The sequence below is a fragment of the Myotis davidii genome, unplaced genomic scaffold (assembly GCF_000327345.1).
Source record: "Myotis davidii unplaced genomic scaffold, ASM32734v1 scaffold59, whole genome shotgun sequence".
In the NCBI taxonomy this organism is placed as follows: Eukaryota; Metazoa; Chordata; class Mammalia; order Chiroptera; family Vespertilionidae; genus Myotis; species Myotis davidii.
The window spans coordinates 9,770,042-9,792,427 of NW_006293001.1; the positions used below are offsets into that span (position 1 = coordinate 9,770,042).

The 22,386-nt window shown below is 43.7% G+C and overlaps 1 protein-coding gene across 1 annotated transcript in view; it reads left to right on the forward strand.

Moving 5' to 3' along the window:
• Positions 1-22,386, forward strand: part of GAD1 (glutamate decarboxylase 1) — a 42,875-nt gene that overhangs the window by 5,648 nt on the left and 14,841 nt on the right. Inside the window, exons 3-9 of the mRNA XM_015565783.1 lie at positions 3,710-3,880; positions 4,994-5,236; positions 13,737-13,827; positions 20,637-20,749; positions 21,871-21,986; positions 22,071-22,150; positions 22,374-22,383. Coding sequence (XP_015421269.1) covers positions 3,710-3,880; positions 4,994-5,236; positions 13,737-13,827; positions 20,637-20,749; positions 21,871-21,986; positions 22,071-22,150; positions 22,374-22,383 — 824 coding nt within the window. The remainder of the gene's footprint in view (positions 1-3,709; positions 3,881-4,993; positions 5,237-13,736; positions 13,828-20,636; positions 20,750-21,870; positions 21,987-22,070; positions 22,151-22,373; positions 22,384-22,386) is intronic.

A 22,386-nucleotide genomic window follows, 5' to 3' on the forward strand; every position in this document is an offset into this window, starting at 1 on the left:
CCCGGTCCTTCGGCCCTTCGAGTCTAAACGGCCCTTTGGGTAGAGGAGCTTCTCTGGGTCCAGGAATAGGGGCCCCCGAGTTTGCATCAACTTCCGCTGAGGGCGAGCCCTTGGGCATTGGGGGGGCCACCATCCTTAGAGAGCCCTTCTCTGTTTCTACCCCCACCACCGACAGTAATCTCAGGAAAGCTGAAACCCATCGGAGGCGGGCAGGGCTGGGAGTCGTTAAGGGAAATTGCCTTCTGCTAAATGGCCTGCTCTTGGCCAACCGGTAGGAGGAGGCTTCACGTGAGGTTTGGTTCTGAAAGGAAAGAAAAACGCCAGGAGGATTTCTTTTCCATACTTTGGGCCAACTCTGGCTTTCCGTTTTCATCTAGTGGAGACACAGTGCAGTCTTTAGTTTTGACCTGAATCCACAGCCCCTTCCCTTCCCCCCACATAGACACCTCCACTCCCTTCATTCCAGATTTTCTGTGGCCAGAAGGCTGCCCTCTTAACCTGTCACCATTTGGGGTTGGTTTGATCTTTCACCTTAGAATAGCAGAGGGACTAATGGTTCTCCTCCCACCTCCTAATTCATTGCCCTGCTGCTTCCCCCACCCCCAACTTCTTCAGTGCCTTGCCAAGTTTCCACCCCACCCACTCTCCTACCCCCTTCCCTGGAACCCCCAGGGATGAGGCTGCAAGGAAGACCTGGGTCTCACCAGAGGTACCCTTAGCTCTGGAGGCAGAATCCCCTGGGGAAGAAATCCAAGTCTTGTCAGGGGATTGAGATTGGGGTGGCTACAGGCATGGTGGCATGACCAAAAGAGGAGATGCAGCGAGCCCCGAAGTTCTGACTCTGGGCTCAGCTCCATCACTTATCTTTGCAGAGGCCCCAGACAGGCTGCCGGTTACAGCCCCTGTGCCCTTATTTAGCGTATGCAGTGTGTGTGTGTCTGTGTGTGTATGTTTGTGTTAATTGCCAACTTTTAAACAGAGAGAGACTTCAAATACATTTTTGGCTTCCCGTGAAATAAAATAAAAGGTGTGAGTGGGGGGAGATCTGGCAGGGCACTTTTAGCCCATAGAAATCAGAACAAGAATCCCTACCTCTAGTTATATGCAATTCCATGCGACAGCTGGGGCGGAGAACAGGGCTGTTGGGCTTCAGGCCCAGTGCCCAGCGTGGCCGTGTGCTTTTATGCCCTGTGCTACTTGCAGCCCCCCTTGGGAACAACTGGCTCCTGTCAGGTACCCCTAGTTCCCACACGTCCCCACTCACTGGGGCACCTAGACCTTTGAGTTTGGTGTCAGCGTGTGGAACCATCAGCAGGATCTCCCCAGAGCCCAGAGGTGGAGTCCTGACAGGCTCACCTCGTGTCCGCAGCTTGAAGCTAGCCAGAGTGCTACAACCCAACCAAAGCCGCCTACAGCTTTGTCTTTCACTCTGATTTGCCTCTTTGCCTCTTAAGAATGTTGAGCTGGTTACTTTACACTAGATCCTCACCGCCAGGGTGTAGAGCAAGAGGGAATACAGTCTGCATCCGTCTCCGGGACTCCTTGCTACACAGGGAAGTTGTCAACACACTGACCTCAATGTGACCCACCACCTGGTCATCCTTGCAGAAGCTCACAGCTCCTTCCAGAGCCTCTCAGAGCCCAGCGAGGCTCCCAGTATTTTAGAAAACAAATACCTTCCAAGAAATTGTTATTATAATAACAATATACAATGTTTATATTATCAGATTAATGGTTTTTTTGCCACAAATTATAATGCAGTGTAAGTGTGCTAGTCATAAGACCACTGACAGGACTTATAGAAAATATGGATTCCTAGTGCACTCCAGGGAGGGTGGTCCAGGAATGGGATGGAGGTTTGAAGTTGTGTCACAGTTGTCACCTCTCAACCCCATCAGGACACCTCTGAGATTTAGAGATAACATTCAAAGCCCAAGTAGGTCCTGCAGCTGCCCAGAGTACAGAGACGGAAGGCTTTTCCCAGGAGTGGTTCAGAGCCAACCAGAGGTTAAGGACCTAAGAGTAGGGTTTCAGCGGGCAGGACCACACCTCCATTGTGCCACCGGGCAAATTTGGTCTTTTCAGCGTGGCAAATTCCACAGCTCCCTGTTCTGGGAGCAGGGCAGCAGTCTCTGAATTCAGGAGCCAGGCGACCCTGCATCTCTCTGGCAAGTGAGTGATGGCTCCTGGTTTTGGACTTTGGGGATTTGGAGGAGGAATTCAGAACTTAGGCGAAGAGGTGAGGGAAAGGCTAAGACCCCCACTTTTATATCCAAGGATAGAGCTCTGTTATACAGTACAGTGATTTTCAACCTTTGTCATTGCATGGCACACATAAACTAATTACTAAAATTCTGTGGCACACCAGAAAATACATTTTTTTCTGATCTGCAAAAAATATATAGGTATAATTCTGGTTCATTCACACTGGACGGCTATTGTTGTGTTGTCTGTTGTCATTTTTTAATTTGACAATCTAAGGAAAAATAGGTCAGTGCCCCTGACTAAATCGCCAGGTATGGCATGTTTTAAAGATTCTTGTGGCACACCGGTTGAAAGTCACTGCAGTGGTGTTTCTCCTCTTCTGGTGTCCTTTGGGCTTTAGCGGTAAGTTTACAAGATGCTGGGAGCAATGAAGGGCCTGGTGCCTCTGCCTTCCTGTTCTTCCCTCCAAAAATAGACCCTACTCCTGTGTGTGGGAGGACTCTAATCACCCAGCCTTCCCCAGCACCCGCCTTCCCCCACCAGCGCTGCTGAAGTGCAGCCCTGGGGAAGTAAAGCGGAATTCCTCAGACGAACTTGCCTCTTCCTGAACCTCCTGGGACTTTGCTCCAAGCCTCCCTTGTGATGCCAGCGACTCCCCAAGGATCTTGGTATCTACAAAGACAGCTTTGGGGTCACCAAGAAGCTTAGAGCTCCCTTACTCTTTTCAGTAAGGTGCATTTCAGGCGAAGGACTAGGCCTGAGGCTAAATTGGAGGAGATGCTGAGGGGAGGTGGAGGCCTGCAGGCCCCGAGCCCGGAGGGGATGTGTGGGGAGTCTCCAGGCCTTTTGGCTCAGCCTGCGTCTCTGGGAGAGATCCATTCCCTCGGAGGGGCAGAGGTGAGGCGCTTTGAATCCCACCCTGGGCTCAGAGTCTATCTCCGTGGAGTTCTTGGATGCCTTTCTAGCTTTATTACAGCCTTGGCTACCATCTGCCAAACTGTAAGCTCCTGGAGGGTAGGGGGGTCTGTCTCATTTATCTTCAGAACAATTACACTTACATTCAACCTGTGAGTGTACTTGGTGGCTGAGGAAACCATCTTCCCTAATCCCCACTGCTGGTCCTCACCCCCTCCCTCGGCTGCACAGCCCGTAGGCCCTGGGCTGGCAGTATCCTCTCCGACTGCGTCCTTCCCTTAAAACCCCATCCTGGGGCTGGTCACTGGAGTGGAAGCTGTCCAATGGACTTAATTCTGAGTTCGCTGTCTCGTTCGGAGATGAGAATGGGCTTTGCTCACTGTTTTTCTCTCTTGCATGACTGGGTCTGTCCCTCTGATGACACTTGGCACTGCCCCTTCCCCGCCTGAAGGCAAGCAGTGCCAGAGCCCTTCTGTAGAAAATGCAGACAGCTTCTCTGGAGAAGTGAGAACCCTGCCTGCACAGTCAGCCTGGCTCAGCAGCTGACCCTCTGAGGCTGGGGTTCAGGGCACCATCTCTGACCCAGCTTCTTGCGCTACAGGCTTCTTGCAAAGGACCAACAGCCTGGAGGAGAAGAGCCGGCTGGCGAGCGCCTTCAAGGACAGGCAGGCCTCCAAGAACCTGATTTCCTGCGAGAACAGCGACAGGGATGGCCACTTCAGGCGCACGGAGACTGATTTCTCCAACCTGTTTGCTCGAGGTAGTCCCTCCCCACCTGTCCCTTACCCCCATTTCCCCAGAGCTATCCAGTAGGTTCTATTGCATTTCTTGACTTTTTCCTAAAATGTTACTTCTTTTACCAAAAATGTCATTACTTTTTCAACATTTGAATCCCTTTCCTTAGTGCCAGTCTTTATTGCTTTGGGAGCTGGATGAGGATAGTCAATAAAACAGTCCACTCTAACACTTCCAAGGATTAATATGGATTCCCAGAATATAGGAATATAGGTAATTCCCTTAATAGCATTTATCCTCCAAGGTTGGCAACAACAGTAAGAACCAAATCACCCTGTGGGAAGCTGTGTGTCTGGACCTCATGCCAAAGTGCTGTCCCAAAACTCATTTTCCTTTTGGAGACCTTTCAGGATTTACTGTTGTCCCCCACATCACTGGTGCTTCCCCAGTCTCTCTCTCCCTAACAGCTCCAAGGTAAATCCACCACCACCCTGTCCATTAACTCCCCACAAGCAGGAGTGACCAGAACAGTAAACGAGACTTTATTAAACCTCAGGGATAATCCAGGGAATAGACACAGAGCATCACACCTCTCACCTTCCTGAGATCCATCTTCTAGTTCTAGTTTTCTGTCTAAGGACATCACAAAGGACCACACTCTTCAAGGGAGACCTCAGCCTTTACCCACAGAGGCCCGACCCTCCGCCATCAACAGATCAAGCACATCATGACACTAAATCAAAAGCCCAATGTCTGAATCAGATGTGTAGGGACACACACGGTACCAGGCGGGCAAGACAGAAGCCCCCTCCACCACAAACCTGACAGATGTCCGTTCATCCTGCAAATGGCAGGCTGCTCACAGCTTCTCAAAGCTTTCATGTCACTTATGAGCAGCCTAACTCTCAGAAAGTCTGTGGACCCCCAGAAAGTGTGTGCAGAACTTCTGTGTAAATGCTTATGTGCGATTTTCTGGGAAGATGGTCATCAGATTCTCAATGTGTATACGGGTGCATTTCCTGGATTGAAATTAGGCCTGTAAGAGCTATCATGGCTGGTGCTAGGAATTTCTGGGCCTGGGAAAGGCAGATGTGAGTCAAGTGATAACCACTCATTGGCTTTCCCCTCCCCTTCCCAGATCTGCTTCCAGCTAAGAACGGGGAGGAGCAAACTGTGCAGTTCCTACTGGAGGTGGTGGACATACTCCTCAACTATGTCCGCAAGACGTTTGATCGCTCCACCAAGGTGCTGGACTTCCATCACCCACACCAGCTGCTGGAAGGCATGGAGGGCTTCAACCTGGAGCTCTCTGACCAACCTGAGTCCCTGGAGCAGATTCTGGTTGACTGCAGAGACACCCTGAAGTACGGGGTCCGCACAGGTAAGGGTGACAGCCAGGTGGATATGCAACAGCAAGCTTGCCCTATACCACACCCTCTCCAGTTGTGAGGATGTCAAACTCATGTGGAAGGAGAACACAAACCTAGTGAGGGAAGGCAGCAAAGTGCTCAGTGACCACACAGCCACCTCAGGCAGTGACAGTTAATGGAAGGCCCCAACCTAGCAAAAGCCCATCATCATTTATTGTTGTGAAAGTAGATTTAAAAGATATATAGTACACGGTACTCTGTCAGCTTCAGTATAAAGTTTTCATTCTTGGTTTTAAGCTATTCACAACCTAAAGAGAGCAGAAGGACCCATTTTCGTGGCCATTTCATTCTGATAAATCCTGCTCTTGCCTGTCCCTGAAATTGGGGAGAATTGGGCCCATTTCGCTTCCTTTTTATATTAATTTCCTAAGGCTGCCATAACAAATTACCACAAACTGGGTGGATGAAACAGTAGAAACTTATTCTCTGTCAGTTATGGAGGCCAAAAGTTTGAAATCAAGGTGTCTGCAGGGCCATGTTCTCTCTGAAGAATCTTGAGAGGGATCCATTCTTGCCTCTTCCAACTTCTGGTGGTTGTGGGTATTCCTTGACATGTAGATGCATCACTCCAGTCTTTGCCTTCACTTTCACCTTCACATGGCATTCTCCCTGTATATGTGTCAAAATTTCTTCTTATAAGGACACCAATCTTTGGTCTAGGGCCCACCGCAATCCATTATGACCTCATCTTAACTTGATTATATTTGCAAAGAACCTATTTCCAAATAGTCACTCACCAGGAGTTAACACTTGAACATATCTTTTGAAGGCACACTATTTAACCCACAACCCCTTCTACTGGCTAGACCAAAAAGTCTCACACACCTGTACACACACACACACACACTTCAAATTCTCTTCCTACCTCTGGAGTTTAAAACTTTGATTTTTTTAAGCGTTTCTAGAGATTTCTTTATTTAACCATCACCTGGATATTTTTCCATTGATTCTTAGAGTAGAAGCGAGGGGGAGAGACAGAGAGAGAGAAACATTGATATAAGAGAGACACATCAATTGGTTTCCTCCCACATGAGCCTGCAACCAAGGTACATGCCGTTGACCGGAATTGAACCTGGGACACTTCAATCCACAGGCCGATGCTCTATCCGCTGAGCCAAACCGGCTAGGGCTACCTCTGGAGTTTAGACACCCTAAATCGCCAGCTCCCATCTCAACAGGAAGCTCTGGAGGATCCCCTCTTGCCTCCTTTTCACGTTACACAAACCCTCTCTAATCAGCAATCCTGGCCAAAGTGGTTACTTTTCAGTTGCCACAAGTTCAAGGACTTTTTGGATTTCTGCCTGTCCACGTCGAAGCCTGAGAGTTAAGCAGTGATTTCTTCTCTCTACTATCTTTCCCCACTGCAGCCTGGCCCTCCTGAGCTCTTGGGCAGATAGTTCTACAAGTATTGGCAATTCATGGTATAGTTGCCAACTGAGACCACAACTGGTAGCCTCTTGTTTTTTTCTTCTTTTTCTCTCCTTCTCTTTCACTATCCCTCTTACTCTTCCTAGCCGTTTGAAAGTATGACTGGGAAGGTTGGTGGAGATAGAGCTGAGTAAGGCTATTAGATGTCAAAAACAAAGTGTTAAAATGAAATAATGAGGCTGGCCAAAGAAGCATTTTTACATAAAGAATCCCAAACAGCTTTTGAGGTCTGCCAACACCACTGGAATAAGTGTAACTTCCTTGAATAACTGTAGGGTGGACACGACTCAATTATATTACAAAGTCTGTGTTTCATTTTTAAAGAAAAGCACACTCATCAATTTAGTTACATTTCACCTTGGTATCTAATGACTAACCCATTTCTGATGGAAATTAAGTAGTGTTATTTGGCTAGATTAAAGGATTCAGAATTCTCCCTGTGTGTATATTTTAGCTTGACTTGCTTTGAACCAACATTTTTTATTTTGTCAGCTCACTCTAAATACACTTTCTCAGAGAGATGAGACCACATACTTTTATCAGTAAAGCCCAAATAGTGCTGTCCCTTAAAGAAAAATACATGGATATGTCATAATGGCAACCCCTATTGATGATAAAACTGAAGCATCATAGACTCCTTTTTAAAATTTTATTTTTCAATTATAGTTTATATTTAATATTATTTTGAATTAATTTAAGTATAGCATAATGGCTAGACCAGTGGTCGGCAAACTGTGGCTCGCGAGCCACATGCGGCTCTTTGACCCCTTGAGTGTGGCTCTTTCTAAGCCTTAGGAGTACCCTAATTAAGTTAATAACAATGTACCTACCTATATAGCTTAAGTTTAAAAAATTTGGCTCTCAAAAGAAATTTCAATCGTTGTACTGTTGATATTTGGCTCTGTTGACTAGTGAGTTTGCCGACCACTGGGCTAGACAATTATATACTTTACACCAAGCATGTCAAACTCAAAGGCTAACATGGGCCAAATAAATGAGGCATGCAGCCCGCAAGCCACGAGTTTGACATGCTTGCTTTACATAGTAGTACTCCTGATTTTTCCAGTACCCACCTGGCACTGTACATCGTTATTACAATGTTATTGACTATATTCCCTATGCTGTACTTTATATGCCCGTGACTATTCTGTAATTACCAATATGTACTTCTCAATCCCCCCCACCTTTTTCACACAGCCCTCCCCACTTACCCTCTGGCAATCATCAGTCCATTCTCTGTATCTACGAGTCTGTTTTTATTGTGTTTGTTCATTTACTTTGTTCTTTAGATTTCACATATAAGTGAAATCATGGTATTTGTCTTTCTCTGTCTGACTTATTTCACTTAGCATAATATCCTCTAGGTCCATCCATGCTGTAGCAAATGGTAAGATTTCATTGTTTTTTTATGGCTGAGTAATATTCCATTATATATACGTGCCACACTCCTTTATCCACTTGTCTATTGATGGGCATTTGGGTCACTTTCATGTCTTGGCTATTGTAAATAATGCTGCAATGAACATAGGGGTGCATATAGTTTTTAGAATTAGTGTTTTAAGTTTCTTTGGATATATATCCAGAAGTGGAATCACTGGGTCATAGAACAGTTCCATTTTTAATTTTTTAAGGACCCTCCCTATTGTTTTCCACAATGGCTGCGTCAGTCTGCATTCCCACCAGCAGTGCACGAGGGCTCCCTTTTCTCCACATCCTCTCCAACACTTGTTGTTTGTGGGTTTATTGATGATAGCCATTCTGACAGGTGTGACATGATATCTCATTGTTGTTTTAATTTGCATTTCTCTGCTGATAAGTGATGTTGAGCATCTTTTCATATGTCTATTGGCCATCTACATATCCTCTTGGAGAAGTATCTATTCAGGTCCTCTGCCCACTGTTCAATTGAAATGTTTGGGGATTTTTTTGGTGTTGAGTTGTACGAGTTCTGTATAAATTGAGGATATTAGCCCATTATAGAATGTATCTTCTACCATTTAGTAGATTGTCTTTTAATTTTGTTGATGGTTTTCCTTTGCTGTGCAAAAACTTTTTAGTTTGATGTAGTCCCATTTGTTTCTTTTTCTTTTGTTTCCCTTGCCCAAGGAGATATGTCAGAAAAAATACTGCTAAGAGAAATGTCAGAGATTTTTCTGCCTATATTTTCTTCTAGAAGATTTATGGTTTCAAGTCTTATATTTAAGTCTTTAATCCATTTGAAGTTTATCCTTGTATATGATATAAGAAGGTGGCCTAGTTTCTTTTTTTTGCATGTATCAGCCCAGTTTTCCCAACACCATATATTGAATAGGCTGTCTTTACCCCATTGTATGTTCTTGCCTCCTTTGTCAGATATTATTGGACCGTATAGATGTGGGTTTATTTCTGGGCTCTGAAACATGGACTCTTATTAGTTCAGTGTATGAATTCACTTAGATATTCACCCTGTAGCCATTCATCCCTGTTCTTCAGAGCAGCTTCGTGGAACAGGTATTTGCCTCTGTAGAGTTTACTATCTTCCAGGCAGTGTGAAGCCTTCTGCTGAATCTCAGGGTATGACCCTGGGAAAGTGTATTGTGGCGGCCATGCGAAAACAGCTTCTGGATGCTGGTCCTAACACAGAGGCAGATATCAAAGCAACAGGGTAAACCCCACAGGTAGCTACACACAGTAGAAGATGTTTTATTCTTTTAAAAAGGATACTAATGCTCAGCCAAAATAATGAATTAGGGTTTGGGTTTATTTTAATTTACTTTTAGAGAGAGAGGAAGGAAGAGAGAGAAACATCAATGTGAGAGCAAAACATCGATCGGCTGCCTCCTGCACGTCCCTCACCAGGAATCGAACTGGCAACCCTTCAGGGCATGGAATAATGCTCAACCAACTGAGCTACATCAGTCGGGGCATGAATTGGGTTTTAATAGTGAAAACATGCTGATCTGGGTACACTCCGTGAAGGGTGATGATGGCATTTGGAGATTTCTCTACAAATTAACAAAAGATTTCTGAAAAAAGGACCAGTATATGTAGATTGTCCATGAGACAGATGCTAATCAGCCCTCAGTCACAGTAAATATGTAGAATTCCTTAATTTTTCTTTTTAACTTTTTATTATAGAAAATTTTAAACTTATACAAAAGTAGAGTAGTATAATGATCCCTGTATACCCAACACCCAGCTTCAACCATTATCAGCTGCTGCCAATTTTGTTAACCTGTACTCCCCCCGCCCCCCCGCCACCCATGGTCTCCTCTTCTATATTATATGAAAGCACATCCCTGGCATAATATTATTTTATCCATAACCTAGGGGCCCAGTGCATGAATTCGTGCACCTTGAACTGTGGGCCACAAGGCTGCAGTGGGCACAGGGGCGGTCTCAGCCCATCCTCTGCATGGAACAATTGGGGCTGGCACCAGTAGCGGGTGCAAGCAGGGCATTCAGTCAGCAGATGCAAGCGGTGGCTGCTGTCCCAATTGCCCCCCAGAAACAGGGGGAGGTGGAGAAACCCTCAGAGGTGATCAGGGCGGCAGCCACCACTGACACCCACTGACAGCACTGAGTGATCGGGGCCAGAACTGTACTCACTGACAGTGCCGCGTGGATCAGAACCGCGCCAGGCACCGGCAGTGGGTGCGAGCGGGGCCATCGCCAGCAGCGGGTGTGAGAGGTGGCTGCTGGCCCCAATCGTCCCTCAGGAGCAGGGGGAGGTGGAGAAGCCCTGAGGGGCAATCCGGGCTGCAGCTGCTTCTCATACCCACTGATGGTGCTGAGTGATCAGGGCTGATGCCGGGCACCAGCAGAGGTGTGAGCGGGGCCGGCGCCAGCAGCAGGTGCGAGTGCCTGGCAGGAATGGAGCACATGGGAGCAAAGACTTTTCAGTAACCACCAGAGGCTCGCCCTGATGACAACGACCAGTGCCCCGCCTTGGTCTGGCACCCCCACTCACCTGCTCCACCATCCTGCTGCGCCCAATGCCCACCATGTTCCGCGCTCTGCCACCTGCTGCTGACGCCTGCCATAGTCCGCGCACGCCCCCTGGTGGTCAGTGCACATCATAGCAACCGGCTGTTCCACCATTCAGTCTATTTGCATATTAGGGTTTTATAATAGAGATATTTTTCAACATCAAGGGCTCTTTAAACAAAAATAATCACATATCATTATTATATCCAAAACCCCACAACATTTATAGTTCCTTAATATCAAATATTCAGTCAGTGTTCAAATTTTCAATGTCTCATGAAAGTCAGAAATGTTTTGTTTTGTTATATTTCATTTGAGTCAGAACCCAAATAAGTGCCTCAGATTGCAATTGTTTGATATGTCTCATAATCAAAGTAGATTTTCCCTTCCAGCTCTCTTTTTCATTCTTGAAGCTCATTTGTTCAAAAATAAAACTTGAACTTTAAGAAATTACTTTTTTCTCCCACTCTCTGACTCCAGGCCATGGGTAGCGCATCCCATATTTGTCATCTGTTATTTTCATTGACTGTAGAGAGTTGAAATTGAAATTTAAACTGGGTCATTTTGTTATTTGATTTAAATTCTCATGTAAGATTTTGGGGGCATAAGGCTGTAGCCATAAGGGAAAACTAAGGTTTTACTTACTTTTGTGTCCTTTATATTTTAACGGGAATGAGATGCTGTTTCACTTTTATTTGAGATCATTTCTGTCATTCATTTTTTACCATCTTTTGTCTCTGCCAGGCCGTGAGGTTTTGAGACATTGTCAAGTAGTGTGATTGAATTTATTTATGATTCAGTCCTATTTAAAATGAAAGGTTAAATGAAAGGTTGTTAAAAGTTTTCAAATGGGTATCACATGTGTTTTTATTTATTTATTTGTTTGTTTGTTTGTTTTTAATACTCACCCAAGGATATGTTTTTCATTGATGAGAAAGAGAGAGAGATGGGGTGGGAGAGAGACAGAAAGAAACATTGATGTGAGAGAGTGACATCTATCTATTGCTCCCACCGCCCGTCTGCCTTTACTGGGTATGGAACCCACAACCTGGGTATGTGCCCTGACTGAGAATCAAACCTGAGACCCTTCTGTGCACTGGAGGACTCTCTAACCAACTGCACCACACTGGCCAGGGCTATCACATGTATTTTTAAATGAATTTCAACAAAATTATGTTGCAGGAGATCGCATAGATTCTGTTGATACTGAGCTAAGCAGAGTGAAATGGGCTAGTTTGAACTATTTAGGGTAGTCTACACGAATGTCTAGAATCTGGCCCCATACTTACTCTAGGCTTAATGTTTATGCTTCTTTTATTTTTTTCTAAAGATCAGTATTATTTTCTGAGTACTTTTGAGATGCAGGGATTGGACTATTCTGATAGGAAGTAATAGTCGAATGTTCATGTTAACCAATGTCACCCCAATACATTTAATAAATATATGTTAAATAAAAGAAGCAATAGTCCAGATGTTCTGAATGAGTCCCCCTCACATGTGAGAAAGAACAGACATTCTCAGAGAGGGGGCTGAGAGGAGGAACCGCCAAACTCTGGCTTTCTGACAGTTATTTCAGAGGCAAAAGCAATTTCCAGTGGAAACACAGCAGTCAGCATATCTTTCTGACACCAGTTCCCTGTCACGTACCTCTAGATAATCTATCGCGTTGACTCCTTTGGGACGGCCAAGCCTAGCCTGCTGATGTGGGGTTGAGTTTTTGCGTGAATGCCAAGTTGCCCAAAACTTGGCAGCAATCCTGATATTGCTGAGAACAAAACCTGTGAAAGCCTACTCTGGGTTGCAAAGGACTTTAATGTTTCATAATAATAACAATTATTTTACCAACAACTCAATGAGTGAGTGAGGCTGTGTCCACCCCTGTTTCACATAGGAGATGCCAGGTCATCGCAGCAGTAAATTCAGTTTAACATCCACGTGACTATATGTAGGCAAACACCCCAATGCTTGATGCCATATTTGACTGACACAGAGACCCAGAGAGTGATGGCATGCCCTTGGCATCAGCATCGTAGCTGGCACCTGCCTGGGCTTGGTTTGATCCACAGAGCCACAAACACTCTCTGAGGCCTGCAGCCTCTCCTCCATTAGTAAACCTTGATTTGGGGATTAAATCCTTGAGATGTTAAATTAAAATTTGGGCCCTGGCCAGTGTTGTTCAGTGGTTAGTGTGTTGGCCCGTGCACCAAAGGGTCGTGGATTTGATTCCTGGTAAAGGGCACGTACCTGGGTTGCAGGTTCCATCCCAGCGCGGTTGGTGTGTGTTCGGCAGGCAACCAATCAATGTGTCTCTCTCACATCGATGTTTCTCTCTCTCTGCCTTCCTCCTTTCCTCTTATCCTCCCTCCTTCCCTCCCTTCCCCCCACCTTCCACTCTCTCTAAAAATCAATGGAAAAAATATCCTTGGGCGAGGATTAACAAAACAAAAAAAATTTAAAGGTTGAAACATTTATGAGAAAAATCAGGACCACTACATCCTAATTTGTAATTTAAAAAATAAATACAACAAGCCCTAGCTGGTTTGGCTCAGTGCATAGAGCATCAGCCTGCAGACTGAAAGGTCCTGGGTTCGATTCCGGTCAAGGACACATGTACAGGTTACGGGCTCAGTCCCCAGTGTGGAACATGCAGGAGGCAGCCAATCAATGATTCTCTCTCATCATTGATGTTTCTCTCTCTCTCTCCCTCTCCCTTCCTCTCTGAAATCAATAAAGAATATATTTTTAAAAATAAATACAATAAGAATTTCATCTAGAAATTAAGATATTGGAAAGATTATTAGTTTCATGACATTGGATTTTTTAAAATTTAAAAGCATTATGCTTTAGAAACATATAAATTTGGGGGACATCATTCATGGTAAAAGTTGGTATAGGGTGAGTCAACCTGATCTTCCTTCTCCGTATCTTTGGGCAGCCCTATTAGACCATTGGGATGGAGGCCCCATCTGTGAGGCCTGGGAGAGCAGACTTTTGCTTTGAAGGTAGCTTGAAAAATCTGGGTTTGCTTTGATGCTTGCCTGTTACTTTCCTCTCTAGGTCATCCTCGATTTTTCAATCAGCTCTCCACTGGACTGGATATCATTGGATTAGCTGGTGAATGGCTGACATCAACTGCCAATACCAACATGTAAGTCCTTATTATTTTCATATAAACAACCATGATGTATGATTATGGCTTCTTACTTTAAAATTTCAATTCCAATGACTCTGTAATAATCTATTACAGTTACCCTTGTCATCTTTTATCTTTAAATAATTTAGGTTTATCACCTTATAAATCTAGTAGGTTTATACTGATTTAATAGTCGATAATAGATGAACTATTTTTTAATTGAATGATGCAATTTAATAAAAGCATAGTTATAAGAAAGAATAACTCTAGCTTTCAAAATTTACTGCGAATTTCATGTTAAAAAACTCCATATATCTTAATGCTGTATCTAAAGAGGTCATGTTGTAGAGTATGATCTTGGTCCATTTTCCCATCCAAGCATATTGGTCCTTATATTTCAGTTGTATTTCCTTTATAGTTAAAGCTGTCATAAATTCACAAACTAATTTGATCAACCTATTGTTAACTAAAAATTCCAAAACAAAATTCAGTTGGTAGTGATACATTCCTTTCAAAATCATTGTTTGTTTCTGAATTTGCTTTTTCCCCATACTTGTTTGAGTAGGCGAACCCTTTGTTTGTTTCTAAGTCCTTGTAAATTTATATGAAACTAACTCTAAGGTCCTGGGTCGGGGGGAGGGTGCATGCGCTTCCTGGGTGGACTTCTGGTAATCACCTCACAGTTTCCCCTACATACACATCACCTTGTCAGAGACCAGGACCGGTGGCCAGTTGATGTAGTGTCAGCATAGCCTCCTGAGTACTGTCTTTCCTCTCAACACTATGATTATGCTTTACCACCATCTGTGCCCCCAGACAGTGGCACCACATTGTCTTAAAGTATCCAGGAGAAATAATGAAACAAATTTTTTACAATAATTTTAAAATAACTACATAAGAATTACATGGGCTTTAGTAACTATGGAACTCTTTAGAAAATTATCCTCCACTTTTTAAGTTCATGGTAAAGTAGATTTGAAAAATAAATTTAGGTAAAAGGGTGGTATTATTTAAAATGAGAAATTCCATCAGACATCAAGATGGAATATAAGTTGTTAAAGTCCAAGGTACTCTATTTTTCTCCCAGCCATGAAACCTGAACGGGCACTTTAAAACTACTTACTGAGTCGTGTGTGTTTCAAAGCAGTTTAATGCTGTGACTCAAAATATGTAACTCCATTCAGAAAAGTTTCTATTAATTAAAGATTCTTTCTTCGTTGGCTAATTTAAAACAACAATGACAAATTTTTGAAAGCAAATGTGACAAGTGAAGCCTTTCATGCTAAAAGGCTTAAAAGATTAAATTGATTAAAATCGAAAATGGTTTTTACGCTCCCTGCTCGCAAGTCATGGTTAACTTCACGGAGTGTCCATGTTGAATCGCTGGAGCTGCAAAGGGCAGAGAGGAATCCGGGTCAAAGAAACAATTGCTGGTACCCTGCCTTTTTACTGTATTATGATTTGTGAGGTAACAATGTATCAGCAAGCACAGACATCGTGATATACTCATAACTTGAAAAGATACTAACGCTTAATTGGAGCATTTCACACTAATGAACAATTTTAATTAGAAAGTATAGCTTTAAAAAAACTTCGGTGTGGCTCAGTGATTTTGCGTCAACCTATGAACCAGAAGGTCACAGTTCGATTCTGGTCAGGGCACATTGCTGGATTGCTGTCTCGATCCCCAGTGTGGGGCATGCAGGAGGCAGCCGATCAATGATTCTCTCTCATCATTGATGTTTCTATCTCTCCCTCTCTCTTCTTCTCTGAAATCAATAAAAAAATATATATATATGTATTTTAAAAAACTTAACTTTTTGGAAAATAAGTAAGGAAAATAGAGTAAGAGCTACATATCTATTAAGGCCTAAATACCCTTATTAATATAGGCCCTGTATTCACCCAGCATCTTTAAGTGTATATTCTGTAGGCCTCTCAGCTGCAATTTCCTGATATATATAGCCCAATCTCAAGGTAAATAAAAGGAATTCACCCCTTTGAGCCATTTATGACCAGATAGTCTCCTGAAAGGCTGTTCTTCAACCAGAGAGTTCTCACAAACTCTCCTTGTTTGTATGGCTTCATAAAAATCAAAGCCCCTTATTCTTCCCTTACCGCAGCTCAGCCATGAAACACTAAAATATGTCCCAGCCATCTGAGGTCAAGGCCAGTCCAACCACATGGCACATAGTAATTGCAGCCGTACTGAACAAAGGATATTTATAAAATATGATCCGATTCCAACAGATCGATAGAGAAGGTTATTTAAAAGAGTGAAATAGCTTCTGTCAGTTGGAGACAAGGCATTGTCTGAAGAAGGCATAACTATTATCTAGAAATTATTCTAAGCCAGTTCCCCTGGAAGATCATGAAATGTAGCAGCGCTGTCGGGAGCTTATGCAGAAATGTGCTCCCTGTGACAGTTTCTCCTCTAACTGAGAGCAGTGTCCAAACCAGCCTGAGAAAGAAGAGCAAAAGACTCTTTCTTTGGCAGAGTAGGAATTAGTGATATACTCATTTTTTTTTACCGTGCTATCATTAAGTGTGGGTAGCACTGGTAATAGGAAATAGTAACTGTATTCCTCAGCATAGTCTTTTTAAAAGAAATGTCCAGTATCCAAATGCAAGTGACAAAGTGTGAGGTATCAGGCTGCTGGAATAAAAAGCACATTTATGTCCATGCATTTATACTTGCCTGTGCATATATCTTGGAGTTGTACTCTTCCAAGCAAGGACCCAGTGAAGATCCAAAGAAAACTTCACAGATGTACACATACAACTCTCTCCTTCCACAACAGGGTCATCAACCACAGCAGTGCAGGTCGACTTGTTCCCAAGTGTAAACAGCAGCCTGCCCACATGTAACTGAGCACCCTACATCATCTTTATGGGGAGACCTATCCCAGCCCTATGTTCTGAGGTTAGGGTTTCAATTATCTAGTGCTTTGTTTTCATAGAAGTGATGCAGGAGGAATTTTCTAGGGGAGGTATCAGTCATTTAACACTGGGCAGTGTGAGCGCCTGCAGGAGGCCGTTCTCGTTTGTCATGCAAAAGCAGATGTGATACAAAGGACTGGGGATTCTGACTCTGAAACTAACTGTGAGAGCTTAAAGCAAATCACCGAATTTCTCTGAACCTCATTTTCTTCTTTGGGAAAGTGGGGGGGTAATAATACCCATCCTAGAGGGTGGTTCTGCAGACTGAAAATGGCACCAGATTCAGAGCCCAGTGTATCCAAGGTGCAGGGCACAGGCACACACTGAGGAAAGGAAGTCCACCCCGCAGGTGCTGTTGTCATTCAAGACCCTCCCTTCAGCCTTTTGGCTCTTTTGTTTCTGTCTCTCATCCTGTCTGGACACCAGAGGGCTCACTAAGCTCCTCCCAGATGTGTTCGCTTTGAAGGTGAAGATAGGCCACCTGCCACAGCTGTAAGGAGGGGAGATCTAAGAGGAGTGTCAAGATGGTCAACATAGAGAGTTATTTCTTTCTCTCACTAAAGAAGTTTCCAATTTGGCAGTCACCAGGGATCCGGATTCCTTGTGCCTTTTTCATCCCTATCGTAGCACGTGGCTCATGTCCTCAGAGTCAGTCACACGATGGCGCGGGCTGGCTGCCGGAGCTCTAGTATCACATCCCTGCTTCAGACCTCAGGGAGGATGGAGGGAGAGGGAGAGGAGGAGGAAGGGTCCAAGGGGAACACACTCTGTCCTTCCAAGGAACTTCAGAAGTGCCGCACATTTCCCACAGCTTCTCTTTAGCCAGAACTTAGCCCCATAGCCACACTAGGGAGGCTAGGAAGTGTAGTCTCTGATCTGGGTGAATTGCCATCCCAAGTGAAATGGACTGAAGCAAGAGAAGATTGATACTGGTTAGCAACCAGCAGATTCTGCCACAGAGAAATGTAGCTTCTTAAGCGATTTGCCTGGGTTCTGAGTGAATCCCTGTGGAAAGGTGAGTTGAGCCGCACAAAAAGGGCTGACTCACTACTCTACTCAGAATGTAGAAAAGCCTAGAAGTCTCCTTCAGTGTCACCCATGACTGTTCTACACCCTTACTTCCAATCTCATGTTCTTATGCTTCAACTCAGAGCTTTTTGCAGGTTTAGTTTCTTGTTCTCTGATTCTGAAATATGATCTTGTACTCTAACTGTAGCATCTCATCAGCTTCTTCTGAATCCATATTTGACCTCTGATCTCTCGACTTTCTCTTCTTCCGTCTGTCATTTAGGGAAGGGCTACCTAACCTGGAGTCCAGGTTGCAAGAGGGGTGTCTCCTACAATTGTATCTCAAATGATGTGTGTCCTCATTTTCTTCCTGGGAAGAGGGGCTATGGCTTTCCGAGGAGTCCTAAAGGGGTCTATGGCCCCAATTAAGTTAAGAATCACTGCTGAAGGGTGAACTTCAGGACCTTCTATAAGGTTTTGGGTGCAGGCAGACAACCAGTTGTAAAGATGGCCCAGTGGGAAGGCAGGGTCACAGAAATGGCAGAAACCGGGAGCACCATGTCACCCATTTACAGGCCTGGCTGAGGATCAACAGTCGTGAGCCAACTATCTACTAGTACTTCTAAGAGAGGACATCAGGACTAATAATCAAGATTAGCATGATAGTAGCTATCCAATCACTGGTCCTTAAGACCCAGGCAGGAACTGTCAAACAGGATGCAGCTAAGGCCAAGAACCTATGCTGGATTCATCCTCGGAAGCTTCTTCCTCAAGGTTGGAAGTGGAGTCTTATAACACATTTGTCTCCTCAGTACGGAAGCTGCTACCTGGCAGAGAATAGTCATTCAGTAAGCATTTGTGGAACAGAACCGAAGGAAAGGTTTATGAATTGAGAACCTGGCACAAAGGAGGAACCTGAAAAGGATAAGATCAGATAGTCTCATGATCAAACTCTCTAGACTCTTTTTCTTCCAGTCCTGAGAGTAGTGGTCTTGTTCCTTCCTGGTCCTTGAGTAGAAAGACAAATTCTAAGACTAAACCGGGGGCCTAAATTGATACAAATCATCAAGTGGACCAAACCCTGGCCTTCAGCCCCATCCTTTCTCCCTTCCCCATGTGGTTCCTGCCTGACCATCTAACACTGACTCGATTCCAACTCAGCTTCCATCCAATCCTCGGTAAGGCTCTGATACTGTTGAATATGATTCCATGTTCCTTGCCTGTTGTGACATTCCAGCACACACAATGCCACCAGTACCTATTCACCATGCAAACACGTTTGCCATGCCAATATTTCCAGAAGTCAGTGGCACTATTAGCACATTTGTTCAAGAATGGTGAGCACATCATGAGTTTGACTCTTGGTACACTCAGCAGCACAGGCTAAACCAGGAATCCTTCTCTTCTTCTTCCTTTATCAGGCCATCAGACATGAGGGAGTGTTGGTTGCTACGGTGATGGGGCTCAGAGAGAACCAAAGCATGATTGTGAACTCCAGAGGTGATGGTAACGGAACACATGATTTCCAAGGGTCTTCCTCCTAAATTTCAAGTTGCTACTAAGGAAAATAGACATATTCTTTTTATTTTGGAAACAAAATTCTTCTACCAACAGATATAGCCTGAGGATCCTCCAGGATCTTTTTGTTCTCTTTTACAGCTGTGTGATTAATTTGATGGCTTTTTTTCTCCATGATTAAAACTTAGTGGCTTCACCTGTGTCTTATAGGCAACCATTGTTATCTCATCCTTGCAAATAGCTTTTCTAAATCATTAAGCCAGTAAGAATTTCCATTAGTTCTCAGCATTGACATTCAGCTCAAACACCCTACCCAATGATTAAGTCTCCTCATATCACCCAGCTGAGTCAATCTAGGCATCTCTCTTCAGTGAGCATGGTCACAGACGCCAATGCTTGAGAGGGTCAAGCAAAAGGAAGAAAGACAGAGAGCCTCAGAGCCAATAAATGTCTTTTTGTTTTCTGGCTCAATTTTCTGTGGATGCACCTTCTTTGGTGTCTCCTAAGCCCTGTACTTGGCACCATGATCTTGTTTCAATGACTTGTCTGCCAGACCGTGCCCTGTTTTGAATTGCTTTGAGAAGGGCATGGCCTGCTGCTTCTAAATCAGTTTGTTAGAAGACAAAGCTAACCTACCAGGCTATCTAATGCCCATAGTTAGCTGTTTATGCCAATTGACCATCTTCTTGTTATTTATAATTGGTAATTAGGAAATCATCGCTTATAATTATTCTTGACTGATATCAACTTCAGAGAACTATGGAAACATAGCTGTCCTTGGGGATTCTCAGTAGAAAAACCATGGAGGTAATTAAATTGAGATCTTTAAAACCTGGGTCAATATTTCCAATTATCTTCACAGTTAGCTTCCAGATGTTTACAGTGTTTTTTAAAAGATAGAGTTTGGCTCTGGGTTTTATAGATTCTACAAGGATGAAATTGGCAGTCAAGGTGTGTGTTTTTTTAATGTTGCAAATCAATTTTATATGAATGTTAGGATACATTTTTTTTCAATTAATATTTGCATCATGCTACAATCTCCGAGGAGAAAGGGACCCAGAAAAGTAACTTTCTTTCATTCTTTTTCTCTGGGTGAACCACACTAAAGGCATTCCATTTAGATAAGAATATATTTTGTTGGGCAGGCACTTCAACCACCTCTTTTGGTAACACAGACTGGTTTCTGACATTTTATGATTGGTGACCTAATACATTTCCAGGAAATGAATTGTTTTAGTGGTTTTGAACCTCTTTTTTTTCTTCTTAGATCCCCAGTGCAAATATTAAAACAGTCATCTGTGTTCTTCAAATAAGTGGTTGACTTCTTTATTTTCATTCATTTTTTACCACCATTCCAGGTTTACTTATGAAATTGCTCCAGTGTTTGTCCTCATGGAGCAAATAACACTTAAGAAGATGAGAGAGATAGTTGGATGGTCAAATAAAGATGGTGATGGGATATTTTCTCCTGGTAAGTTTCTGTTCTGTTTCCCTGACTCTCCTACAGGTTTGTGATATGGATCCTTAGGACCCTTTTGAGAATAGTAACCACAGAGTGAGTTCATGGAAGAATAATGACTTTTAAAGATTTTTTTTTGATACTCTGCCTTCCTATCTTTGTCAGGGTGAAGGCTAGCAACAATGCTACCTTCTGTGTGTACTAACCAACAAAAGCAGCCTAAACCTGTCCAAACTGAGAAAGATTGTGTCTAAATTATGCTAAATAATTCCAGTTTGTCAACAATGGTTTGATTAAGCTGAGGATAAATGAATCAAGGTTGTCATCTGACTAATCAATTTCTGCCAAAATAGTTTATCTACTTTGATCTCTAGTTCAAAGGATACAATAAAAATTTTAAAAACAAGGACAGGAAGGAAGGTAGGAAGGAGTTTGAGATGGTGTCAGAGACAGTGTGATTGTATTCAAGTGGAAAAGAAATAAGAATTACACTTGTCCAGGCAATTCAAGTGAACCACCAATTTGCCTGTTTAATTGTCAGGTAATTGTTGCAAAAGCAATTCGTTTGTGTTGGCCAGATGTACCTAGCTACCTGACTTCTCTTTGTGTCTTTATTTAAGTAAACACAACATTTGGTTTTATTTTCATCAACTTAGAGCTCTCCCAAATGACTCAGTTGGGCTGTTCTTGGAAGAGTATCCAGGCAATGTCACCATTTCCTTCAGTAGGCTCCATAATTCTCTCTTTCTCTGTCTTTCTGACTCAGAGAACAAATTAATCTTCTTTCAGTAAATAGATTGAGCAGAGAGCGGAAGCAGGGAAGTTGTAACTGGCCTCTCTCTTTACAGCCACGGCCACCTCTTATATTTCTGTCTAGGCTTCAGGTGGGGCAGGCACTGGAGTATGTGATGCACCTCCAACCAAATTGCCTAGATGGCTTTGGTAAGGAGTGTGACCACTATATTCCCTGGGCAAAGGGTTCCTGGCAATAGGGAAGCCATCAAATCCTATCAGAATATTGTCCTTCCCCCTTTCGGACCTCCCTTGTCTCTCGAGACACCGGCTTAGCCTTTGCTGTTAGAAACAATAACGAAGGAGTTGCAACTCCACCCAATGTGTCTGCTTGCCGATAGGGGGAGCCATATCCAACATGTACAGCATCATGGCAGCGCGCTACAAGTACTTCCCAGAAGTTAAGACAAAGGGCATGGCGGCCGTGCCCAACCTGGTCCTCTTCACCTCAGAACATGTGAGTCAGGTGCTCTTGCTCGCGGATTGTGGTGTTTTCCACGGGACTGTCGAACATCTAACCCTGAGCCTCTGTTTGTTGCAGAGTCACTACTCCATAAAAAAGGCTGGGGCTGCGCTTGGCTTTGGAACCGACAATGTGATTTTGATAAAGTGCAATGAAAGGTAGGCAGGGGAGAGTGACTATTAGGTTCTTGATGTATGAAATGTGTTCATCTGTTAAATTTGTTTTATTGTGCTTAAGGACTGACTCAGTACAGTGTGCCAAGCTGCTAATGGTCTGTTGAAAATATCCGATTAAATTACTTTTTGCTGCGGCTGACATTTTTTTCATGTGCAGTCTCATTGATTTTTCATTTTCATTTCTCTCCTTTTATAACAATTACAGGGGGAAGATAATT